This window comes from Gopherus evgoodei, chromosome 2, assembly GCF_007399415.2.
Source record: "Gopherus evgoodei ecotype Sinaloan lineage chromosome 2, rGopEvg1_v1.p, whole genome shotgun sequence".
NCBI classification, from domain to species: domain Eukaryota; kingdom Metazoa; phylum Chordata; order Testudines; family Testudinidae; genus Gopherus; species Gopherus evgoodei.
The window spans coordinates 94,072,515-94,099,042 of NC_044323.1; the positions used below are offsets into that span (position 1 = coordinate 94,072,515).

Sequence of the window (26,528 nt, forward strand, 5' to 3'; positions counted from 1 at the left end):
TCACAGCATGATGTGATTATAAACATTATTGAAAGCATGCAACTTAGACCTTACATTTTACTTTTTATGGACAAATACCTGTAAGCAGTATATTTGGTGTGGTAAGTTTGTCAGGTCTGAGACTAGTTGAACAGGGGACTCTGTGCCAAGGGGTCTGTGTGTCACAGGCATATTAGCCACAATTTTCTACACACTACTCCCATAATCAGCCACATTTCTTATGGCTGTCTCCTTATTTATCCTAACACACTGCATTTGTCACTTTCTGTTGTTGATCTTGTTTAAGCTGACTGCAAATTCTTCTGGGCATGAAGTCTGGTTTTGTTTAGTAAGTCAGTATTCATTTGTTCAGTACTGTCTTATGCACATTTATCACTATATAAATCAATTCTAGCACCTACAAGACAAGAATGCTGAGGAGGACTTCTCACTATCTATTCCTGTTTTAAGTTGCCACTACATAAGTTTTCATCTGGTTGAAAGCATGTTTAGTCAGAGACCAAAAACAAATTTGGATGGTTTGCTTACCACCTGCATTCAGTGGATTTAAAAGTAGTTAAAAAAAGAAAAAGGGAGAGACACTCACCATAATTCTGCTATAACATTTTTGTACTCCAACAACTGAAGTTTAAGTTTTCAAGCCTAATAGTAGGCTAATCCTTCATGAATACAAGTCATGGGGCAGAATTTAAAACTAAAAAATTACACAGCCATCTATTACACACCTGTATTATCCATGCCCCCCTGTTACCCAGAATTCTTTTTGCAAAAAGAGGACATTAAACCATACAGGAGGAGGCAAAGCTTTTAATTTACTACACGGTTCCACTTTTGAGTGAAATTAACATGGGGAATGGTGCAAATAAATAAGTCAAAACTCATTTGCATCAAATTGCATTTGTGCACAAAATAGCTTACTAGCAGACTGTTTCAAACAATAGTTCTTTTCCCCTTCCACCTTTCTTACAAATTTTTCAATTACATTTAAAAAAAAATGTTAATGCAACATTATGGTTTAATAAATGGAACCGCACAAAGAAAACAAAATCTTAAGGTTACAGCAATATAACTTGGCCACATTGCATGTTATATGTACACCTAAAAATATTTAACCACCAACAAAAACCTAAATAACTACATGCCCATATATGCATTATGGGTTAAATTAAGGTTGCTACAATAGTGATAATTTGACTTTTCAAATTTGTATTTATATTCTCAAAAAAGTATTAGGTTTTTTTTGTATTTAGCAACATGCAGGGTTAAAAATATTTAATTCTAAGAGGAAATCCTGCTAGACTGAAGTATTGATCTTGCCAAGTTCTCCTCTACTGTTTCTTGAGAATATCTATTGATTGATCACACTACAAAAAAGTGACATGGAACCACAGTAAACATCAGATGAGTATTTGCTTTAGTTATACTGATACATCACAAATCTCACACTCAATACTGGCCATGGAGCTGCTTGCCTCTATGCCATCACATGAATTTTGCATGCTGGCTCCAGAAATATTTGCTCCGGTACTGTTAGAAGACGCAGTTTGCTTGCAGGTCACTTCAGGATTTTGCTCAGAGGTAACTTCCATATTTTGTATTTCACCATCAACTTTCATTGTGACAGAATTCTTGAAAATAGCTCTCATGACTAGAGGGACAGACATACAACTGAGGGAGGAAAAGGAGTTGAGAACATTATTCACTATGTTAACCACTCAGTCTCAGTCACTGTAAAAAAAAAAAAGCGCAGACTAGCTTGCTGAAGTGATCCATCTTTCTGTGGGAAAATACGGATTATTGAATCGAATTATCTTAGTGTAACTCTTCAGTTAGCTAATATGGCTTCTCATTCTTAGATATCCTGAGGACTGCATGAAAGCCTTGGTAAAAAAAAAAAAAATTTAGGATTTCCCCTTAGATAGTTCCAAGTTTGGGATTTAGGATTTTACTTTTAATGAGAGCTTAAGTTGACAGCATTCATCTTACAATTAGAAAACTAAAGTTTTTAGATCATTCTCATGCTTTGTATGAAGTTTTAAAAGAATACAGTGCCTCAGTCCTGACTTCTTATCCACATTACGGCCTTTTTACCAAAAAAAGGGTGTTTCTACCATCTGTACCACTCATAGGCACTAACTCCGTGGGTGCTCCGGGGCTAGAGCACCCGGGGAAAAATTGCACCAACCAGCAGCCAAGCTCCCTGCCCCAGCTCAGCTCACCTCCGCCTCTTGCCCTGAGCATGCCACATTCCTGAGTCTCCTCCCAGCGCTTGCCACTGCAAAACAGCTGTTCGCGGCGTAACAAGCTCTGGGAGGGAGGGGGGAGAAGCAGAAACAGCAAGCTCGGGGAGGAGGCGGGAAAGATGTGGGGTGGGGATTTGGGGAAGGGGTTGGAATGGGGACGGGGGCAGGGGGTTGAGCACCTATCGGCGCCAGCAGAAGTTAGCGCCTATGGTACTAGTTCAGCTGAAGCAGAATTAGCAATAGCAGGAGCCCAAAATGTACAATGCTCTAGCTGCAGCAGCAGTTTTCCATATCTTGTTGCTTAAATTCATGGTTCAAGTCCAGCCTACATCCAATTTACTGCCAATTGGACAACTGTTTATTGACCTGGATGAAGTGAATTTGTGGTCCCAGTCCACTCAGTGTATGCATGTTCATTCCACAGCAGCCCCACACAATTTGGACCCCTCATCTCAGTAGAGATGGGAAGAACTGAATAGACATGGAAAATGAATTGCTCACTCCCCAGAGGTGGTGCCCTCTAGAACACAGTAGGCACATGATGCTAAGACAGCATGGGAAAACTTGCACTGCAGCTACTTCTGCTGTACCGGTTGTGACTAAGCAGATGTATCTACAGCTGAGCATTGGGCCTCTTTTAAGAGGATAAAAAGGAATATCTTTCAAAATGTTTTTTCACTTCCTACTGTAAAAAAAAGTCTTAGTTGCAGACACAACATATATATCACTCATTCAAATTGGGCAAATGAATAAATATGATATGCAAAGAAAAGTGACACCTTTCTTTGAGAACTAAAATATACGTTAGTCAATGCAAAGAATCTTTTGTTTTGTAACTTTTTAATAAACAAGTTCATTTGATCATAGGGATGGTAGTTTTTACTATTTCTGAATATGCATAAAAATTACCGCCATTAATAGACAATTTAGGTGTGACCCAAACATTTTAGAATAGAACACTTACCGCTCCATGACTCTTGTGATAAAGTCATTGCAGCAATTTAAAGTTACATCTTGAGGATGTGTATGAAGACTGCATCTGATTTGTCTGGAGCTCAAGACATCAGCTACCACTGAATAGGAAAAAATATGGACATTTCAAAATTGTGTGTGTTTACAAAGGTCTAGCGATATTATTTATAACCCCTGAGTATTTACCTTTGATCCAAGTATGGAAATTAAGACATGTAACATTAAATATTAATGGTTATATTTACCATAATAAACAGAATGTGCTCATATAGCTCAATTACTATTGCTGTAGGAACTATAAGGCCCCATCCCACTGATTTCAGTGGGGCCCCATGGGCGTATTGCAGTGTCAGTATACCCGTGTTCAATGCATTGCAGAACTAGAGCCTTAATTCTGCTACATTTCCTGACTTTTTGTTTTGAACTGGGCAACCTTAACAAAGAATTTCCTGTTTATTTATATACATAAACATGCAGAAGAGTAAAGTTTAGGAAGAATGAGATTCACAGTACAATTGAAACCCATGTCTTGATAGAACAAAGATATTTTTAAATGTGATACAAAGAAATAGTGTTGAATATTCCACACTTACCACAGGCTAAACTCTCCCCCATAGGATGCTGGAATGAGATGGAAAAGCTAGTGCCCTTTTGTGGAGACACTTCAAAATAAAGCAGCTCTGAGCAATCTGTAAGGCAGTAACTTTATTTAATAACTTGGTTTATTTAAACTTAGCCCCACTTAAGTGAATTACACACTAGCCATTCAAACGCTGACAACTCAGAATCTAATTATTGTCACTCTGCAGTTCAGTTTGTGCCTCTGGAAACTAAGTATTGGGTCAGACATGGGTGTGCTACTCAAAATATTTAACCTACAGAGAGCCCTACACAAAAAACTAAGGATGCTGATAAGAATTTAGTCATTTCAAACAATTTGTAAATAGCAATGGATTTGGAGAATGCACCTGCTGTACTGGTGATATCCAACTTGCAAATACAAAACAAATCAGTAGACTATTAGAGAAACACACTGTACTTCATAACATACAATTTACCTTCGTTTATAATGTTCTCCGAGACACAGCTGCCAATAAGAGTGTTATATGCCACTTGATGACGAAGAATCTCAATTATAGCAGGCACACACTTTGGATGGGTAAATGGAATTTTACTGACCAGGGCTCCTGTCATACCTGATTTCTCTGAGCCCTTATTTATGAAATAACTGTGCTTCGGGCAATCTGGAAGAGACTGACGAAGACATACCTATTTTTGTGAGGAATGGAAACTTGGAAAGGCAAGATGGCTAGTCTTGATACCAGAATGTTACAATAGATCTGGTATCAAAAAAGTCTTTTGTAGAGCACACATTTGTCAAGTCTGAAATCCCTGTCCACACCTCAATGAAAATATCACTCAGAAACTGAGTCAACTGAGACCAAGCCCCTCTCCTGCAAAATACCTTTCAACACAGGATGATCTGCACTGAGCTGCATGCCAAGAGACCGTGAGTTCTAGTCTCAGTTATTCTTGTGAGGGCTGTTAATAAGGGTGGTGAAGGTCATAGTGAAATTAACAGCCTTTTACCTTTAATTTAGGAGAAGCTAGTATCATTCAGTCATTAGAGAGATAAAACAGAAAGAGGATATTTCAGGCCAAGCCGTGAACAGAGTGCTCTCACTCAACAGACCCTAATCTCATACTGCCTTTCAGAAGGAATGTGCTTAGCTGTGTTATCTCTTGACAACACTTTTCCCAGAGTCAGGAATCCTGATAACCAGTTGTGACGCATGGCTAGAAAAAGGGTTAAACATCCTGCAAAATAAACAAACCCCAAAAGACATGTGAGGAGATAATGTTTGTGTTTTTGTGTATTTACATATGTATGAGTAGGGCAGACAATGTAATCAACAGTCCCTGTCTATGCTTCATTCTGATAAGAGTTCAAAAGAAAATCCTAGCATTTAAATGAATTGTAAAGACGGGATATCTCTGTAGTCATCTCTCTTTAAAATGTATAGCAAATAATTTCTGAATGGTGGAAGAAATAGCAAATTGCCTTATGTTAATTCTATTGTCAAGTACCAATGATTGCCCTCCTTCAAAGTCATGCTAGTTACCTTTTGAACTCCAGCTTATCAAAAGACATGAAATTGTATAAAAGATCTTTGAGTCCTGATTCTGTCATCTCAGTTCTGCTTAGGCTTCTTCAGGGGAAGTTTGAGTCAAAAGACTGAAGTCCCAGTTATGCTGGTACATCCTGAATATGATATTTGGACATTGGACTATAAACTGATCTGGAATATTCAGTTACATAGGAGGTAATATGTCTGATCCTTTGGGATTGGTAGAACCTTTTCTTTTATATGATGAAATAAGATTTACAGAAATTTTCATCATATTTGATGTGGGTATCTGCAGGGAGGCCTGAGGCTGGATCACTTTAAGGGAACTGTGTTGTTTGGACTTCTGAGTAACCAGGAAGGTAATAAATAAGCTGTTTTATGCTGGCTTAGTAAATCTAAGTATTGGAATATCCGCCAGCTTTATGGGGATTGTCTGCCCCATTCTCTGCAGTTCACCCTAATTAAGTGATCACAGCTGGCTCCCCACTAGGACCCCGGTCACACCACTGTTCCATACAGTCTCACAAATAGTTGTGTAACCAATTGGCAGAGCACGTATTGCATCTACAACCTAGGGGTGGTCCAACTACCAAATAACTTGTTTCTGCCACTGATTGCTCCTACAGCTAAATTAGAAGAGGTTTATGGGCAGCTACAAAGGGTGTGGGTTCAAACCCACCTAGTTACACATTTGAGGAGGAAAAGGGTGATATCTTTTTAGTGCAAGGACTTTGGAATAATTGCTGAAGCAATTTTATTTTGCAAAACATATTTGGAAGTTTATTTAGATGCGATATTTGTTTTAATGTAATTTTAGAATATATTTGTGCAGCAAGTGAAGGTATGATTGTAGCGAGCATAGGAAAATCCACACTAGCATAGGTAAGAGTGGTAGTGAACATGCAGCAGCTTAGCCCACCTTAGCACAAGCCCTCTGGAGACCATGGACACTTACTTGGGTTGCTGCACTGAAGTCTGTGCTGCCATGTCTTCACTATTGTTACCCACACTACAATCACACCATTTGCTGTCTAGACATAACCTTATTGTTTCTGTCTTGGTCAAATGGGAGCTGTTGCTTTAAGAGCAGGGCAGGGCACTTAATTGAGTGCATATTAAGGAGCAATTGGGCAGAGGCAGGTGTAGAATTTTACCAGTGTGTCCAGGGGGCGGGTGGGGGGGAGAGAGACCCTCCCTGTTTAAGCACCAAAAAGTTCAGCACTTAATTTAATAAGCTTATTTTTCCAGAAAATAAAGTTTCATTCTTGAACGTGTAAAATTATCACTTGGTAGGAAACTGGATGCCTTAGAGCACTGCTAGTAAACTACAGAGTCTCTCACCCATAATCTCTACAGAGCTGTGCTGGATAATTGATTTCCATCTAATGGATATGTAGTGGCCTCTAAAGAGGAGGACTTTGGTGGGTCTCAGTTGCAGCTATCATATTATAAACTCGCACTGCAAAACAGCCACATGGCAGAGCCCAAGAACTACATGGGTCATGTAGTTATCCCTGTTAACTGTAGAGCAAGTGTCCTCTTCTCCAACTGCCTCATCCCCCTCCCACTTTCAGAATTAAGGAATGCTAGAAAAGCAGATGTGGGAAATTTGCCCTACCACTGCTTTGTAGATAAACAGTGGCTTTCACCTGCCAGGGCTGTCCTGCCAACATCTTACACCAGTCTTTAAAATTTATGTTTAGGTTATTTTCAAGTAATTTCTAAATATGTAAAATAGCCTCAGTCTAGGAGCTATCATAATACTAACTATGAAACTATTGTTTTTAACCACTATGTACCAAAAAACAAAACAAAAAACTCCACAGAAATCAGTTAAATTTATGTATAATCAGATTAACTATAGGAGTGACTATTTTTTTTTTACACTCTTCTTTCTGCCACTCATTGTAATAAAGACTATAACAAACAGTAAATTCACTACTCTTACTGTTATGCAGTAGGGAATTCTATTTTTAATCAGATTTAAAATGGAGTGACATGATCTATGCTAAAGAATTTAAAACTGAAAATCTAGCTGGGAAGCATCTTGGATATACTAGAGAATCTCAGATTTGAGACCAGTCACTAACAAATTCTGCTTCTGAAGGAATTACAGGGAAAGTGGTAGACAAATTTATTTAGGGTAAATGCTTTAAAAACCACCACCACCCACATACAATTCATAGGACTCCAGTTACTATACACAAAACAACGTCTCCTTTATCACCTTTATAAAGGTGTCAAATTGCCTTTAATTATTTAAAAGTAAGGAGATTGACAGAGTTAAAAAAATTGGAATAATATACTCCCCGATGGGCATTCAGTTAAGTCAGGATTCCTGAATACTGGCATTGCTTACGGATAGACAAAAAGTGTTTAGTTAACCACATAAATGCAGACAAAGAATAAGAGCAAAATCAAAAGTCAGAACATACATACCACAAAGAAACAAGAATTATTCATGGCCAGATCTTCCTTGTACTCATCATTAAAGGTAAATTGAACAATCAATGCATGAAGAGAAGCTAGCTTCAGTCCATCAATTGGAATTCCTAAAGCCAGGTCATTTTTAGATTAGTATTTCTGAACTGATTTGTAGTTATTAATGAGACATGGAAAATATTTGTTCAATTTTTACAAACAGTCATCATAAAGAAGATAGGAAAGTGTATACCCCCATTTTACAGATTGGGAATTGAGGCACAGAAACTTGACCAGGATCACACAGGAAGTCTATCATAGTTTCATATTAAATCCTGATTTCTCATGTCCCAGTCCAGTGCCTTACTCACAAGACTATCCTTCCTCCTTATATTGTCATTTCTATTCTTGGTCCTCTGCATATTATTTTCCAATGTCAGGTCACATTTACATGATAGCACATTAATAATGTGCTAATCACATCTGAGCTGATAGGAATACTAATCAGAGGATTTTCTTTCACAGAGAAAGTAGAAAATCTGGACGCATCTCCTGCAAAATTAGTATGAGGGAGGTAAAAAGGAAACAAGCTATGTAGAATACTCAAAAATAGTTAATCTTACAGATAATTAAACATGCCTGTAAACTTCTGTATCTCTTGAATACTGGATGAGGACATAGGAAAAGGCCGATGAAACGACAAGAAAAAGCAAGCTGACAAATCCATGCTGAGTTCATCAGTCAGCGGTAAAAAAGTAGGGCTGCTGAGGAAAAAAGGGTAGAAAGGCAAGCTTGTTAAAGACGACACTGGTGTGACAAGGATTCTTAGTCCCCAGGGTAAAATGAAGACACACATGGTATAGATGATTCTCTTCCCACCTCAAGAAAAATCTCCTTCTGGAAAATGCAAGTGTAGACTAGATGTCATAAAGCAAAGTCTATGTGAAGACTGATAGAGAAGGAAGGTGAGCCACAAAGACAGAGCAATATAAAAGGATTCTAGCGATAAATTAGTGCACTATGGTTCATTTTCAGTGAGGGTAAGAGGGGAGTTTCCCCTCAAGCCTACCCCTTGTATTACCTGTTCAGACAATCAGATTAAATGATGCTGCCCTAGGAGTGGTCATGCAAACAGTTTAAAATATTACACAGTTTAATTACAATACACTTAATTGATATACCCTAATTCAATTTAAAGTTAGGGGCTTGATGCAGGAATTACTGGATGAAGTTCTATGGTCTATGCTGTACAGGAGGTTAGACACAATTGTATCATTGGTCCTTTCTGATTTTAAGATTTATGATCCCATGGAATTCACAGTTAATATGAACTTGGACATAATTTTAAACTTTTTTTGAAAAACAGTCATCTGATTATGCAGAGTATTCCCAAGAGGGATAATGCCATCAATACAGTAGTGTTGCTCTTGTCTAACAGTGGGTTTGCACCTCTGTGATATGATCATAGGATCAATACAAATGATGTCAGGGTTTAATACCAATGATTTGAAAGTCCATTTATATGTTCAGAAATGTCAATAGTGCCTTTGAATCTCACCCATCTCCTGCCTGAGAATCCACAATTAACGGAGAAATGGGAAGTTTGTGTGTTGTGTTTGAACTTCCAACAGTTACAAATACTTTGGTTCCACATACTTGGGAGCCTGAGGAAGAGAGAAGACAGGTATGAGTCAGTGCATTTTTTCCCCCTTTATGAAAATATAGATGAACGTAGTGCTGGTGAAAGGTGCCAGACTAGAAGGCCTGGTGTCTTCCAGTTATCTATAGTGCAGGCACAACCTAGACAGCTACAATGCAAGATCTCCATCATCATCTAGCCGATGATTACTTCAACCCAAATTGCCAAAGATGCCAGTTTGACCATCATAGCTGATGCTCTTTTGTGACATGAACATGTCTTCATTAAGGACCAAAGGACCACCAGTTCCATTTCACACAGGTCACTGAATGATATTTGGTTGCTACCATGCTAGTCTTAATTAGTACCAGCAACCTGGAAGTGGCAAAGTCTCCAGTTTCCTGAATCATCATGTCCCTGCACTAAATAAGTGCATCAAGTGTATGCATCTTTTGGACTGTTAAACAAGCAGTTTACAAATTAATTTGTTCCCATCTTAGTGCCAATCATGAAGAACCAAAAGATACAGAAATGTCATTCTAGTTGTTCCACTTACAAGGAACTATCTTGCATATGAACTTGGATGCAGTGAAACCTTAAATTGTTTTCAATTCCATTTAGCGACCTTCTGCTAGAAAGGGAACTTGTATTGTAGAAAGATAGTTACTTCACTATGCGAGTTCACACTTTAACTACACTGGATTCTTTTCAGACTACAATTGTAAAAAGTCAATTCCAGGTCAAAAAATAAGCTAACACTATTTTAATCTTTACTGCTTATCCATTTTTACCAGGATTCAGCTCTTCTTCCAGAACTTGATAGGGAGATAGATAATATTCAATGTTCATAGGGGTTCCTGAAGTAGAATTAAAAATTACAATTGCTTACTACAAAACATTATCAATTTTGAGCTGGCAATACAAAAAAAAAAATCCTTGAGAGAACTGGGTGCAAATGTAAAAACTCAAAATTATATATAATATATTTATTTGTAAGTAATTTTCAAGTCTAGTGTTGAATTGTATTTTACTGCTAAAATATCAATGAGTAAAATGTATAGAATCAATTTAATCTAACCTTTTGAAAGTTATATTATACTTCAGTTGTTACATCGCCTCATATTCAAACTTGAAAAAAGACTTAATTTAGCAATATTTTAATCTGTTTTCTTAATACTAGTATTTAAATGTTAGAATTTGGAAAGAACATCCAACTGGAATACAGAAATAGACAAAGTTTCTTAAATTGACTCATCTTCCCCGGGGAGGAAAGAAAACAATAATACATAGACGAGGGACTTTCATATGGCTCAGTATAGCAAAAGTATGTATTGAAGATACATTTTATGAAAATGTCTGAATTCTGAGAGTTAAAGCCCAAGGCCCCTGTTGACTACAATCTACGATGATCTAGAACAAGATGCTAAAATCCATCGGTTCAAGTTAGTCCCCCTTTTAGGCAAGCAACAGTATCTCTTTTGCAACTATGGTGAGTCTCATAGTTACTCCCAAAATTCCCCAAATGACATCAGAAAGTTACTATCACTGTTTTTAAGATGGTATGATAATCAGGCTGCTGGAATATACTGCTAGCTCTGTGGTCCCCAGAGCATCTTTTCATTACAGTAAACGTACAGTGCCTGTAATACAGAACCCCTGTCAAACATTACTTCAATACAAATAATAAATATAGCCAATGATGCAGCTCAGTACTGAAGAATCTTTGCTGTGAGCACACTGTTTACTCAAGTTGGGGTTTGTTTTTATAAATCTAAACAAAAACAAAAAAAAATTACCTCCAGTTCTTTGCACAAGGTGTCCTGCTTTTCCATGAAGTACTTCAGTAACTCTGTTTACATCCTGTGTTCTAATTTTTTTACAAAATACACACTGATCAGTGGTTCTAGAGTAACAGTGCTATTTAAATCAATATAAAGCCATTTCATTCTATTAAATATTCTCTCTTCTCTTTTCATTGCCTTGGCTTTAGGTTTTGTGCAGTTCTATGGTAGTTTTCAGAAATTCTCTCTCAGGCAACTCACTACTACCCTACGTCTCTCAGTGGCATCATGCACAGTCTCAATGCTTGGATTTTCAGCTTCAGCTGGGGCCCACTCTGCTCCCTTGTCTAGGCTTGCTGCATATTTAAAATTTGACATGTTTTGGTTTTGTACATCCCTGGATCTAAAGGGAGAGGTGATGAAAATACTGGAATGACAGACACAGACTAATGCAAGGGCAAGGTAGGAGGAAGTATGATTAAGTGACTTGGATAAACTGGAACTCAAATGAGACTCACACACATCAATCCACATACAGTGCAAGTATTAAATAATGAATTGCAAAATGGTAACAGGCTGAAAGATCTACTCAGCTGTACAAATAGCTTACTCATCAATTCACAGTTAACTGCTCAGGATATTTGCTGACAGATTTGTGACTAGTGAGGACATGGCATGTTAGCTCAAAAAGAAATGACCATTCTCTCAGATATGCAAGTCTGAGAACTGGACAAAGACAAGTTATGCATTGGGACAGCAACAGGGTACCTATTTGTGAGATACAGTGCAATTTTAATATGAATAAATTTGCAACCCCATTTCGCTAAATACTGAGCCACATATTAAGCTGGCATAAATCACTTTGTTTTCAAAATCAGTGGAGCTTAAACCAGCTGAGGATCGGTCTTCATTTCAGAATGCCCATTTGTAGTTTACAAACCACATACTGTAACTGTGCATCGGCAGAGGGGAGAAGAAACTTCCCTGTTTACAGGCAATCAGGCTGTCCATACCCCCGCGCAGTTACCAAGGTATGAATCCACAAGTGAGCCAACAAAGAAAACAAGCCCAGCTATAAAAGAGGAAGAACAGAGAGGAAAATGGAGGCAGAAAGGTCTGAGATAGCAGAGGTGCAAAAGTCTCACACCAGGCTGCCCCTAAGAAACTGGACAAAGGAGGCAAAAGACAACTGCAAACCTAGAGTTTAACGGCTGATAGACTTAATTTAGGTTAATTTATGGAAAGGCCTAATGAGAGGCAAATTGAAGGAGACCAGTTCGAAAAAAGCTGGAACCCTTAGAGAGACTACACCAAGGGCAGCAAACAATGTGGTACCAGAATTGGGGACTGACCTCAACTGTCCTTGCAGAAGGAGGAAGCTTTTTTATTTTTATTTTTTAGAAGTTATATTTATATACACACATGCAGAAGAGCTATGGAGGTAAATCAGCTCCAGCAATGGCTGGCTGACTCACAAGCAAAACAGCAGCAGACACAGCAACAGCTGTTTGAACAGATGGCAGAACTAGTACCAACTGCTGCTACTCAGGGCTCCGCCCATAGAGGAAATGTGTCTCCCATACTTCAGGGAGCCATTCCAGTCCAGACACTTTCCACAATGTTAACAAACGATGACCAAGAGTCATTCTTGGTAATTTTTGAAAGGGTGGCCATGGCCTCTCAATCACCCCCAGCCCCATGGGCAATCAGCTTGCTCCATTCCTCATTGGAGACATCCAGGCAGTATACTGGGGGCTAGACGATGCAGTGCCCAGAACTATGAACAAGTCAGGATGGCCTTATTGCGTAAACCACAGGAGAACACAGGCAGCTGACTGGTTTCTGGACAGGATAGGTTACAGGCAGCCCTCTCAGGGTCTGTGGGTAAGATTTCCCTGAAATAGCAGAACCCATCATTTTAAGCAGTGAAAGTTGGAAGGAGGATGCTTCCTTCCCAGCTGCTAGAAGACAAAAGACAGACTCGATAATCTGTTACTGCTATCGACAACAAGTAGCATTGATAGACTATGAAAGGGTGGATCCCCTGTGGACACAGGAATACCCCCCCATTTTGCCTTTGAGGCAGACTTGTTGTATTGCATAGATCAGGACAAGCAAGTGCAGGAGATATGGACACAACTACTAATACCCCAGGTATATCATCGCAAGCGTCTAAATTTAGCTCACGCACCCCATGTGCGGGACATCTTGGAAAGGACAAGACACATTCTAGGATTCTGGCCTGATACTCTTGGCCAGGGGTCCTTAAAGAAGTCAAGAATTTCTGTGCATCATACCCCAAATGCTAAATTAGTGGCCACTAAGTGAGTCCAGCAGGCTCTATTAGTATCCCTTCCTTTGGTGGAGACCTCATTTGAATGAGTAGGAATTGATCTTATAGGCAGAGCCTCTGCTAATCTATTGGGGGCCCTAAACAGGAATGTTTGCCCTGCCAACATGCAAAATACTAAAACAGTCAAGTTCAGGGGACCCCCTTAAGATGCTTGGGGCCCAAAGCAATTTGCTTAATCTACTTATGCCTAGCACTGGCTCTGCTTATAGATCCTCTACAGAAGAGCATCTTTGGACACCAACATATACTTGTTATTGTGGACTATACCACCAAATACTGGAAGCCATGCCACTACGGTGAACAAATGCCAAGACTATCCCTGTCTCCACACAGGTAGAGATTCCCAAAGAGATCCTGACAGAGCAGGGAACAAATTTCACATCCTGGCTGATCAAAGAGGTCTGGGAACTACTGAAAGTCAAAGCATTACTCTCATCTGTATACCATCTGCAGACGGATGGCCTAGTGGAAACATTTAATCAGATGCTCAGGAGAATGCTCAAGAAATTAATTATCCAGGCCCTCGACATTGGGACCAACTACTCTTGACCCCCCTCTCCACCATCAAGGAAATACCTCAAGCATTACCAAGCAAATTGCTATCTGGGTAACCGGCAAGAGGCATACGAGACCTGGTATGGGAAACATGGAAAAGCCAGGCTCTAAGAGCGAAAAATATAGTACAATTATGTCTTCAAGTTATGGGAGCGATTGGAGGTTATGGGGCATAGGCTAGAGAAAACCTCAGAGAAGCATAGGCACAATAACAACTACATTATGAGAAAGGGGCACAAATGCATGCCTCCCAGCCAGGCAACAGAGTTCTACTATTACTTCCAAGCTCTAAATCAAAGTGAATGGCCAAGTGGCAAGGTCTCTATAAGGTGATAAAGAAGGTAAGAACAATGGACTATTTAGTCAGACAACTGGGGGGGAGGGGGGAGAGAAGGGGCGGGAAAGGAAAAAGGAAAAAGTTTACCACATAAATTTGCTGAATCCCTGGAGAGCCAGGGAAAACCTCTTCCATCATGCTGAGGAACCAGAATTGGTACCCTAAATTAATGACTACCTAAAAAAAAAAAAAAAAGCGCAGTGCCCCTCAAAGAGCCTAAACCAAAAGGAACAGGCATTCCAACTGGTGGCCGCTTTTTCAAAAGTATTTTCAGCATCACCCCGCAAAGACGTCCATGGCCCACCATCACATTAATATAGAACCTGTTAAAGTAATACAGGCAGGGCTCTGACCAATCCCCAACAAATTGAGGGGAACCATCAAGAAAGAGCTCAAGACCATGTTAGAACTTGGGGTAATAGCGGAATTCCAAAAAGTGACTCGAGGAGTCCTATTGTGCTGATTCTAAAGCCGGTCTGCTCACTGCATTTCTGTGTAGACTTCACAGAGGTGAATGCAGTTCCAAAATCTGATGCCTACCCCATGGTAGATGAACTCTTATACTGGTTGGGAGAAACCTAGTACATTACCACTTTGGATTTTATGAAGGAGTACTAGCAGATCCCCTTAAGGCCGGACTCTCAGGAGAAGACAGCTTTTCTGTGCTGCTTGGCATATTTCATTTTAAGACAACACCCTCCAGATTACATAGGAAAGTAGCTACTTTTCAACAGTTGATGTGGTAGGGTACTTGAATGACAGTCATTTATAGCAAGAATTGGGATTCCCATCTGAATAAGGAAGCCTCCATTCTCCAGTCCCTGAGGGAAGCCATGTTAATGGCTAACCCCGTTAAATGCCCAATAAGAAAACAGGAAGCCTGTTATCTAGGGCACATGGCTGGCAGACAACAAATCTGACCATTGGTGGATAAGATTCATGCCTTACAGGCATACAAGACCCTCGCTTCCAAAAGACAAGTCTGGGCCTCCTTAGGTATAGCTGGCTTCTACTGCCAGTTCATACCACATTTCACCAACATAGCAGTTCCGCTAACTGATCTAACCAGGGACAACCCCTAAGACAGGTTTTATGGGTGCCCACCTGGGAAAGGGCCTTTCAAGAGTGAAAGGACATACTCTACAGACACCAAGTGTTGTATTTCCAAACTTCAAGAAGCAATTCATATTGCAAACAGATGCATCAGAGGCAGGACTAGAGGTAATCCCTTCCCAAGAGGTAGATGGAGAAGGACACCTGATAGCATACATCAGTTGGAAACTTTCCTCACAAGAGGGTATACTTGGTGATACAAAAGGAAGGCTTGGCTGGCAAGTGAGCGAGAGAGAGACCATAGTACTAGCTCCTAAGAAACCAATTCACATTAGTTACCGATCATGGCCCCTTGCACTGACTGAATGTAATGAAAGAGGTGAACCCAAGAATAATGAGATGGTACCTGTAATTACAACCATAAGCCTTCTTGTTACAACACTGAGCAAGAAGTTTGGATAGAAATGCCAATATTCTGTCACAAGAAGTAATCTTCACTAGCCAAGGCTAGGCTTTGGCCGTGAGGGTTTACAAATGTGGTTTACAAACTCTTTACTGAGCATAGGCAGACGGGAGAAGAGTCTTCCTCGCTTATAGGCAATCAGATGACCACATCCCCACACATCTGCTAGAACTGCCAGTTGTGTAGGCATGCACCCACCGCTGGGACCAATAAAGAAAGCAAATCCAACTACAAAAGGAAGGAGAACAGAAAGCTGGCTAGATCGTCGGGCTCAACGGGTAGTTATCAACGGCTCGATCAGTAGCATAGCTAGCGGGGTTCAGCGGAAGCAGCCGCTTCTCCTCAGCATGTTTTCAAAAAGCTGCACCTGCTGGGCCAGCGCTGGCGGCAGCATGGCCGGAGGAGCCGTGGGGCGGCAGGCGCGGAAGCGGCGCCTGCTGGCCGGTGCTGCCAGCAGCACAGCTGGAGGAGCCACAGGGGGGCGGCAGACGCGGCCAGAGGAGCGAGGGGGCCGGCTCCTCGGCTCAGGGCTCGGCAGCCAAGGGCTCCTGCCCCACCCCACCCCTTGCTAATGTGGCGCGCAGGGGAAGGCGAAAGGGCCCCTGTGCCTTTAAGGCCACCTGGCTGGCAAGTCCCGTATGAAGCGCACCAAGCGCCAGGAGCAGGCCGGGGACAGGCGGCAGCGCAGGACGGAAGGTGAGCTGGGGGGGGTCCGGTGCCTTTAACTGGGGGGTCCGGGTGAGGGGCTCCCCGGGGCTGGGCCCGCAGGGCTGGGGCGCAGGCCATGCTGTCTGGATGGGGCGGGGCCCTGGCACGGCACAGGAGCCTGGAGTCTGGGGCAAGGGGGACAGGACCCCGCAGGTGGGGCCAGTCCACACAGCCCAGCGAGGGATACCTGCAGAGCGCGCTGGGCAGGAGAGGCTCTCCTGGGACCTGGTGGGGTGGAGGTGGGGGGGTATTCGCACCACCCAGGAAGCCCACAGGAGTCCTGAGCCAGTCCAGAGTTAATCTGGGGGGGAAACGGGAGGAGCCAAGGGAGGCATGGCCAGAGGAGGAGCCAAAGGAGGGCACCTTTTTTATGTTTGCTCCCCCTACACTTAAAACCTGGCTACACCACTAGGCTCTATGTCTAGTTGGCAGCTGGTATCAAGTAAAGTGCCCCAGGGGTTGGTTTTGTTCAACATCTTCATTAATCATCTGGATGATGGGATGGATTGCACCCTCAGCTAGTTCATAGATGACACTAAACTAGGGGGGGAGAAGTAGATACACTGGAGGGTAAGGATAGGGTCCAGCGTGACCTAGACAAATTGGAGGATTCGGCCAAAATAAATCTGATGAGGTTAAACAAGGTCAAGTGCAGAATCCTGCACTTAGGATGGAAGAATCCCATGCACTGCTACAGGCTGGGGACCAACTGGCTAAATGGCAGTTCTGCAGAAAAGAACCTGCCGTCTACAATGAACAAGAAGCTGGATACAAGTCAACAGTGTGCCCTTGCTGCCAAGAAGGCTAATGGCATATTGAACTGCATTAGTAGAAACATTGCCAGCAGATCGGCACTGGTGAGACCACATCTGGAGTATTGTGTCCAGTTTTGGGCCCGCCCCCCTTCCCACTACAGAAAGGATGTGGACAAATTGGAAAGAGTCCAGCGGAGGGCAACGAAAATGATTAGGGGGCTGGGGCACATGACTTATGAGGAGAAGCTAAGGGTACTGGGCTAATTTAGTCTGCAGAAGAGAAGAGAGTGAGGAGGGATTTGATAGCAGCCTTCAACTACCTGAAGGGGGATTCCAAAGAGGATGGAGGTAGGCTGCTCTCAGTGGTGACAGAACAAGAAGCAAAGCTCTCAAGTTACAATGTGGGAGGTCTAGGTTGGATATAAGGAAAAACTATTTCACTAGGAGGGTGGTGAAACACTGGAATGGGTTACCTAGAGAGGTACTGGAATCTCCATCCTTAGAGGTTTTTAAAGCCGAGATTGACAAAGCCCCAGCTAGGATGATTTAGTTGGTCCTGCTTTGAGCAGGAGGTTGGACTAGATGACCTCCTGAGGTCCCCAAGGGAAGTTGGCACCATGGCAAAGATTTCTGGCTTCCCACTGGGAGAAAACCCAATATCCATGTATACTGCTGTGAGCAATTCTATTATACCACTTTCATAATTTCATATTGCAAAATAAATAAATAAAATAAAACCAAAGGCCCTATGTACTCAAGATTACCTGTACAGAAGGGACATTGAATAGAGATCTTTTTCCAAAGACTGCAAGGCAAGATATACCTTAGCTTTCATGTCACTAGGAAAGAAAATACAGATTATTAAGAATTAAATATTTGACAAATAAAAGCTAATTATATTTAAGAGATACAACCTATTTCCTGGAATTTGATACAGATTTGACAGGCCATCTAGAATCTTTCCAAAGGCATCATAATTCTTCATCCTAACAATAAAGAACAATTATTACAGCCAAAATACCTAAAGATGAATGAAACACACCATACAGCTTTATATAGGGAGGTGGAAATATTTCATACAGTGCATAGAGACAGTGACGTAAACCTGGTTGTAATATTTGGCATTTCACAACGTTAAGACTTTTTAAGAATATATCAGGAAATGTGAAGTCTTGACTCAAGCACAAAGCAATGCAATTAAATATGACATTACTTAAGTATGCATCACTGAAAGCAATCAACAGGCATGGTATATGTATCTGACAGCTGGAAATGTAACTTATCAGCTAGAAACATCACTTCTTGACATTTCAATACAGTTAGTCGTGTACTAACACTCCCCCATAATACAATAAACCCATAGATAGTTCTTTCATCAAAAGATCTCCAGGTTCTCTATTCACACTATATCTCCTAACACCACTGTGAAATAGACAAACTTTTAAACAGTCTGAATGGGTAAATTGAAACACAGAGAATAAGCAACTTCCCCAAGGATACACAAAGTCAGCATTAGGGCCAGGAATATGACTCTAAATCTCCTGATTTCACCACCAAACCAAATTCTCTCTCCAACCAGAAACTTACATAAACCATTTATTTTATCTCTGCCTCAGTTTTCCCCATCTAAAACATGGGGATAGCAATACTTCTGTACTTCACAGGCACATTTGTTAATCTTATTTCACTAGTGGTTTGAGGCCCACAAATGTAAGATGTTATAAAAATGAAGTATTAAATGTAATACTACTTAACAGGGTCCACCATTAGCCAATTAAAGACCATAAAGTAATGAATATCTGAGATGGAGTTAGATTGAATGGCATACTCTAACGGGGTGGTTTAGTGTACTTTCCCCCTTATCACTACATATTGTAACTACACATCATTACCTTTTAAGATCATAATTAGGAGCAAAACATTTGATGCACTTTATAAAGGTACTACTACCGCCACCAAAGGTGAGTGAGTGAGAAAAGAAAGTTTTGAACTCAACTAGCTATATGTATGAAATTAGAGATACTAATCGTTCAGTTTGAGACAAATAGTATTTAAGATGCCCAATGTGCAATGCAGGCTCCCAGGTAGAAGGAAGACAAAGGATATGTCTGTCCATTTCCTACCCATCCTTGTCCTTTTTATTCCAGAAAAAAAACAAAAAAATCCTTATGTGAGATACCCCAGCCACTGAAATATACTCATTGGAAAGAGCAGTTGACCAAATTTGTTTTAAGTTTGTTATAAATATCTAATGAGCTTTTCAGCTGGTCTTTAAAATGAAGGTCACTTTTGGAACAGGAAATGTTTAGACAGGTCAAGACATATTTGGCAGTAAGAATTTTTAAATCCATTGCACAACATTCTCTAGAAATATCACTAGTGGGAATGTGAAAACCCTTTCTCCCTTCACATTATGAAAAAGAAAAAGATTATTCTGCCACAGTAGAAGATTGATGAAGAACTGAAGAAAGAAGAAAGAAGAAAAAAATAAAAATCGAGGGAGTGTCAGTTCAGGGTCTGAATACAACAAAAGCTAATCTACGTAGCAATAATATTTGGAAAATCATTTTAAGAATCCATGTTTCATTACTAGCCAAAAACCATAGTTTGTACTATTTTATATGTATTGTCCACTCTTTAATAAAGAAAGGTTTAAATTGTGTTATGCAGTCCTGCAGTCCTTATAAGATAAACATACATTACATGTGTTCAACTGATAGAAAGAGCCAATACACATTGTTGAATTTAATGGAGCCGCATCTGCTTACACAAGCAGTTACTCCAGAAGTAAATATACCTTTTGCCTGCAGTTATTTTCTAAGCTGTGTTTATATTTCCTCCCCTTTAGTTTACAGACTATAAAGAATTAAAAACAAAAAAGTCCTCCAATATGAAGCATTAGGGCTGATTTTTTAATATTTTTACTATAGATATGTTTAAACAAGGACATTGATAAGAAGAAAGAGGAAATTAAAAACAATCACTTTCTGGTTTCATACATACATCTCTCTCTCTCTCTCTCTCTCTAAATATATATATCTCAAGTTTTCAGCAATATGTAGCTTCCTGATATTAGGTTGTTTAGAAGAGAAAAAACTCTTGTACTATTCCCTTTAAAATACAATGCTAACTTAAATGTTTCCAAAATTATTTTCAAAATAGGTTCAAGACTATTAAATAATTTCCTTCCAATCAGCCAAGGAATTCTAAGCAAGTCTATACCTTAGAAACTGCACTAGATCATCACAAACCTAGAGAAAAAAATAAAAAATAAAATTAATTAAAAGGTCAGACTTTCCTAGCACCCTTCCTAGCACCTCTGTAAACATTTTACTGGTGACAACATTCTTCATTTCACTCAATAAAATTTCCTTCCAGAAATCAAAATATTATATAGTTAGTTATGCCAAACTCTTAATATGAGAATACTGGGAAAAGAGAGTGGCTGTGTGACTGACAGCTACCCAAGATAGAATTTATCAAATAAGTTATTTCTAAAATCCATTTGACAGTTTTGCACGAGTGAGTGATTGTGGCGAGGTTCTCTGAATATGTACTTCCATTCTTAATAAGATAACCCAACATAAATGACAGATTTTCCTTGCTAGACACATTTGTTCCGGTTTATTTTGAGTTAATTTGTATTATTTTCAGATTTTTGGGCTGACTGCCCTGAAGTCCTCCACACTTCCGTTTAGCCACAGAATAACAGCACTGGCAGCACAAGCTTCTCCACTTTACCCACCAAGTTGTTTCACCTAATAATAAACAGCAGCACCAATGCTTTTAGTACACAGTGATGTTATTAATATTTTAACAAGGGACTCCCAGAAAAAGAGACTTCCCTGTAATAATCCCGATTAGCAGGAATGTGTGCATGTGTATTGAAGATGGCTGAGAAATCCTCATAACAATAATTAAAATATCCCCTCTGGGAATACATATTAAACTGCACTTTACTGGAATGTTTAGCACCTGAGGAATATATTTAGTATGTTGTACATAAGTGTTCAACTTTTGTAGGGCTTTAAGAAGGAATAGATACCTGGTGGAAGGTCTGGATGTAGCAATATTTAAAGAGGAAGTAAGAAGCAGAGAAATCATCCCACTCTTCCCTTATGCTTGGTGGTAGAATTTTAACAAACAACAACTCACAAGAGCGCCCTACAACACATTATAGTACTCTGAAGATGTAAAACGCAGTACAAAAACCATTATCTAACTAGGAGAATAGCTCAGCCTGCTTACCTGTTGAATCACTGTCATTTAAAATGCTAAAAAGGATTCCAAGTACCAATTGCTATGTGGACTCTTGTCTTCTAGGAACTAGAGAATCATTATCAATACATTTAGGTATACAGGTATATTTATGCCAGCTAGTGTAACAGTCAAATTGAAGTTTGTTCAATAGCAGAGAAGTATCTTAGTTGGTGTTTTTCCAGCCAGTTACAAGGATCCCATTATGAGTCACTTTCAGAAAAAAGAGCCATAAGAAACAAGATTATGTTTTGTTACACAAGGAGCATGATAACCAACCAACCAAACAAAAAAACAGATCAACTTTACCACAGGAGCTTCTCCAGGGTGAGCCAATTTTACATCTATCACCTTTCCATCTTTCTCCAACTGAACTTCTACATAGAACATGTCTGATGTTAAATAGCAAGCTGTTCCATTGGGGCTTATGTGAAGTTTCAACCTACAGAAAAGGAAGAAGCATCGTCTACCTGGAAGTCTTGTTGTGTGAAGAAAGAAGGCCAGTTTATTTTATTTGGAAATGTTCACTGCTCTAAGATAGCTGTTCCTTGGCTTAGCATCTGATAACTATCCAACCAGAGAATGTACTTTTGGTCTTCTCTTCTTTGATTTGCATTATTAATAGTATTTAGCAAATATTTACCTTAGTCTTTGCATGGCTTCCACCAGAACAACCACTTCTAAGAATGCCACAAATAACTCATTAAGAGGAAACAGTTACATATCCTCTTTTTGTTCTACATAACACAGCCCATTAGAAGGTCAATCCAAGAAAGTTCACAAAATGTTAAATCATCCATATGGTAATTCTCACTGGATTTGAGGTAGTTCGTTTAATTTACATTTAATGCATAAACAAACTTACCCCCTTTGTTTGGATAAAAATTCCAATCTGCTCATCACAGTAGACAAAGATTTAGCTGAAAAGGGGAAATTATTTAAATCAGATTTCAATGTACTAGAAAAAATGGCAATTATTTTGCTTCAGAAAGTACGATTTAACTCAGGGACAGGCAACCTATGGCACATGTGCTCAAGGCAGCATGTGAGCCGATTTTCAGTGGCACTCACACTGCCCAGGTCCTGGCCATCGATCTGGGGGGCTCTGCATTTTAATTTAATTTTAAATGAAGCTTCATTTTTAAAACCTTATTTACTTTACATACAACAACAATAGTTTAGTGATACATTATAGACTTAGAGAAAGAGACCTTCTAAAAACGTTAAAATGTATTACTGGCATACGAAACCTTAAATTAGAGTGAATAAATGAGACTCAGCGCACCACTTCTGAAAGATTGCCGACCCCTGATTATACTAGTATAGATAATACAAGAGATAACGTCTACCCTCTGTGTTTATACAGTTTCTAGCACAATAGAATCTTAATCCTGATTGGAACCCTCTAATCGAGGTCGTGCCCAGTCAACCACCACTCCTCCTACATTCCCTCCATCCTGATACAGGCAATTGCATGGAACGTTCAATGATGGATTATGAATTTTCTTGCATCTTGTTACCATTTAAAGTTCTCTGTATCTTCTCCAAGCAAGAGAGTAAAGGATGATGTGGGGTAACACTAACAGAACCTCGAGGTAGTTTATCCTAGCACAATATGGGAGGAAAAAAAGATAAATTGCAAACATCACCAGTTAAAAAGAAACTGGATTCTGTGTATGAATTAGGAAGATTCAAACCCAATCCAAAATAAAAGCAGCAGCTATTTCACTCCAAAAGGAATTCTGTAATTTCACATGGAGGTGAAAGCAGTTCACCACAGCTCCAATTCTGCAAACTCTTATTCATAAAGTTACTCGTGTGTAAAAGTAATAATAATACCCAGCTCTAGAGTAATCCCACTGAATTAAATAGGCTGAAACTCTTAACACTGTAGTAATTGACATACAGCTTTTTTAAATTATTTGTATTACCATAGCACCTACGAGCCCAAGCTGTGGAGCAGGACCCCACTATATTAGGTGCTGTACAAACAGAACAGAGAGCTTGTAGTCTAAGTACTTAAAATAGCAAAGGGACTGCTATCCATAAACTCTTTGGGTCAAATTCAGGCCTTGTTTGATAATCTGAACTACTTTCACCAGGCTTCCTAGGGGCCAATCCAGAAGTCTTTATTGAGTTCTTGGCTTCAGGAAGAGTGTGTCTGAGTAAAAAATGAATGAGCAGTAACTAAGGACTCATTTGCGTAAGCATTTACAGGATCAGGGCCGAGTCCTATCTGAAAATGTGACATTAAATAGAAATTAGGACCTCCAAGCCTCCTTGCTGGCAGGCACTGTCTAAAGACCTCCAAAATCAATCAGCAAAATTATGTTCCCATTTTTGTTAAGTGGGTATTTTAGTTAAATAGTAATAAAGGGTATAGGAGGACATGGACACAAATGTGATTTGTTCTTTCTAGGCAGTATTCATGACTGTGCTGGAGCCACCATTGTTTATACAAGGAGACACTTAAATAGAGTAACCAACGTGGAGAACCAAAATGACTAGTACCTTAAAAGTTAAAATTATAAAAGATAATCTAAGTAGGAGCCTCCCAGCTGACCCGCAGTCCCCCATGAATGGCCAATCCTGAGTGCCTTACGTAGGTGCTAAGCCAGCAATGATTTATGCACATGCTTAACTGGGACTATTCACATTGCAGAGTTAAGGGTGTGTCTAAGTCTTTGTGGGGTCACAACCTTCGGGCTCAGTCATTCTTTACTGAGGCCAACTCCCACTGAAGTCAAAAACTGAGAAGGCCTCAAGCCCTTAAGAAGTATTATGAAAATTGCTAAGATTATCAAACAAGGCCTGCATTTGGCCTAACATTGTTAATGGAAAGCAACTCCCTGCGTGGTTTTAAGGTATCCACGTCAATTCTAAGAAACAGAAATCAGGCTTTCATAGGTGTAAGAAAGCTCCATGAAAAAGCTTTACCTTAAAAAAAAAAAAGTCCCAGAAAAATTTCAGATTAGAGACTTTTCTGTTGTTTGCCCTTTGGTCAAAGACCCTCATCTTATCCAGCTGCCAACAAACTTGCTGATATTTCTTACCATGCAAAGACGTACAAGTTTCAGAGTTTCAATCCAGGGTTTTTGTGCATATTTTAGATGCAGCTTGTCCATTAAAGCATTTATTGAAATAAGTTTCACAGGATCTGGAAAATATTTTGAAATTTTCTAACATGCAATACTGTATTTTACAGGTTACTTTATCAGTAAAAAGAAAATGGGTTGTTCATTATACCTATTCTACTTAAACTGTATAGATAAGTTCACAGATGTTGCACTTCAAGTAAGGAAACAGAGGAAAGATGGATCTGAATTTTGTATACAATAATTTAATCATAATAGGCAGTGTTGACATTTCTCAGGGTGCATTTCTGTGTGTTAGCTTTGTTTTTCTACATTTTTTTGTGCAAGCAAATGTAGACTTCACTTCCACGTGGACAGAACCTCATGCCGACATGGAGCTTATTGAAGACTTAATTAGCCTACAGAGATGGGCAAACAGGGGGCAGACCCTGTCTTGATACCTGGCACAAGGGGCAGCAGCAGAGGGAGAAAGGCAGTCCCTGACAGTCATGGATAAGGGAAAACAAAAACCACCTCTTGGGGGCTGTCAATGGAAAAAGGAGACAAGACAACCCCGGGGCCGGTAGTGACATGCGAAGAGGAGGGGTGGAAACTGCAACAGGAACAGGATCAGGACCAAGCGCAGGAACCAGACTGAGATCAGGGCCCCTGCAGTTAAGCCACCACAATGCTACACCTCTTGACCAGGCACGGAGTTCAAGGGGATGGGTATAGAGGAGAGGGGTCCTCTATGAAGTCAGGCCAGGGTACCAGTGTAGACTTGGCACCCTCAGTCACTCCCCCCCCGCCCCCACACACAACAAAGCAGCAGTCACCACCACAGGAACAGAGAAGATACAATCACTCAGTCCAGTAATAGTATCCCCTTCCACAATGTCCTGCAGCAGCTCCATACACAGCTCCCCTTCGTCCTCCAGGACACCGCCAGCAGCTGAGAAGCAGCTGCAGCCAGCTAACCAACTAGCCAGGAGACCCAAGGATGGTAGCAATGGTGGGGTCACTCATTCCTCTCTGGAGAGCAGGCCACCAGGGCGCTTCAAACAACAGCCAGGGAGACAACAGGAGGGGTCTGTCTGACCAGGGGAGAAGCAGGGCAACAGTAGCTGCCCCAACCGCGAGCTGATACCTGACCCCACACTGATCACTTTAGCATTAATTAGGTCCACCTGTAGATTATGAAATGGGTATAGGAAGCATTCAAACTGGCTCCACCTCTGTGGCACTAGATGGGGATCAGTGGTGGGAAACAGAGCCCAGGCAGGAAGGTCTAGGAGCTACCCTGACAATAAATGTCACTTGGTGCAACCAGGAGCATTCCAAACACAAAAAGAGTAAAAGTCACTCCCAGTAGTTGGAGAGGGGAGTATCTTCCGCTCATCCTAACTGATTGAGCTCATAGCCACATTGCAAACTTTCTAGAATAATATCAGAAGGGAGGAAATTCCTCTTCCCCCACCAGCTCACAGGTGGGGATAATAGAGGGGGCACATCAGAGGGGCTTTTTACACACAGCTTTCCTAGTTGTGCATGATGCCGCTGCGCACAGCTGCCTGCCCCCACTGCATTCAGTGCAAGCACACTACGCACGTGGGAGGGATCTGGGGCAGGATGTGCAATGTACCCACAGAATACAAGCGGCCCGGACTGGAGGGGGGTGTTTGGTCAGCTCGGAGAGGCTGGGGGCAAGCAGGAGCTCAGATCCCAAGTACCTAACATGCGGAAGTAGTTTGCGGGTAAACAAGACAACCACATCTTCCCTGTCTGTTC

General features: G+C 40.5%; 1 protein-coding gene across 1 annotated transcript; it reads right to left on the reverse strand.

Moving 5' to 3' along the window:
* Positions 1-789: 789 nt before the first annotated feature.
* On the reverse strand, positions 790-24,817 carry LOC115646003 (mediator of RNA polymerase II transcription subunit 1-like). The gene is made up of 11 exons (XM_030551390.1): positions 24,720-24,817; positions 23,187-23,271; positions 22,532-22,586; positions 21,976-22,108; positions 20,632-20,660; positions 18,174-18,248; positions 9,324-9,429; positions 4,274-4,469; positions 3,809-3,904; positions 3,208-3,316; positions 790-1,668 (listed from the first exon to the last, which is right to left on the reverse strand). The coding sequence occupies exons 1-11, from the start codon at positions 24,789-24,791 to the stop codon at positions 1,419-1,421; spliced, it is 1,206 nt and encodes a 401-aa protein (XP_030407250.1). The 5' UTR covers positions 24,792-24,817; the 3' UTR covers positions 790-1,418.
* Between the last annotated feature and the right edge of the window lie 1,711 nt (positions 24,818-26,528).

Coding starts and splice junctions, on each gene's coding strand:
- LOC115646003 (XM_030551390.1), bottom strand. CDS start 24,791: ATGGACAAGCTGCATCTAAAATATGCACAAAAACCCTGGATTGAAACT. Junction 4,470..9,323: donor GATTCTCAGGCAGGAGATGG/GTGAGATTCAAA, acceptor TGTCTTCGTCAG/TCTCTTCCAGATTGCCCGAA. Junction 3,905..4,273: donor GGAGAACATTATAAACGAAG/GTAAATTGTATG, acceptor ACTGCCTTACAG/ATTGCTCAGAGCTGCTTTAT.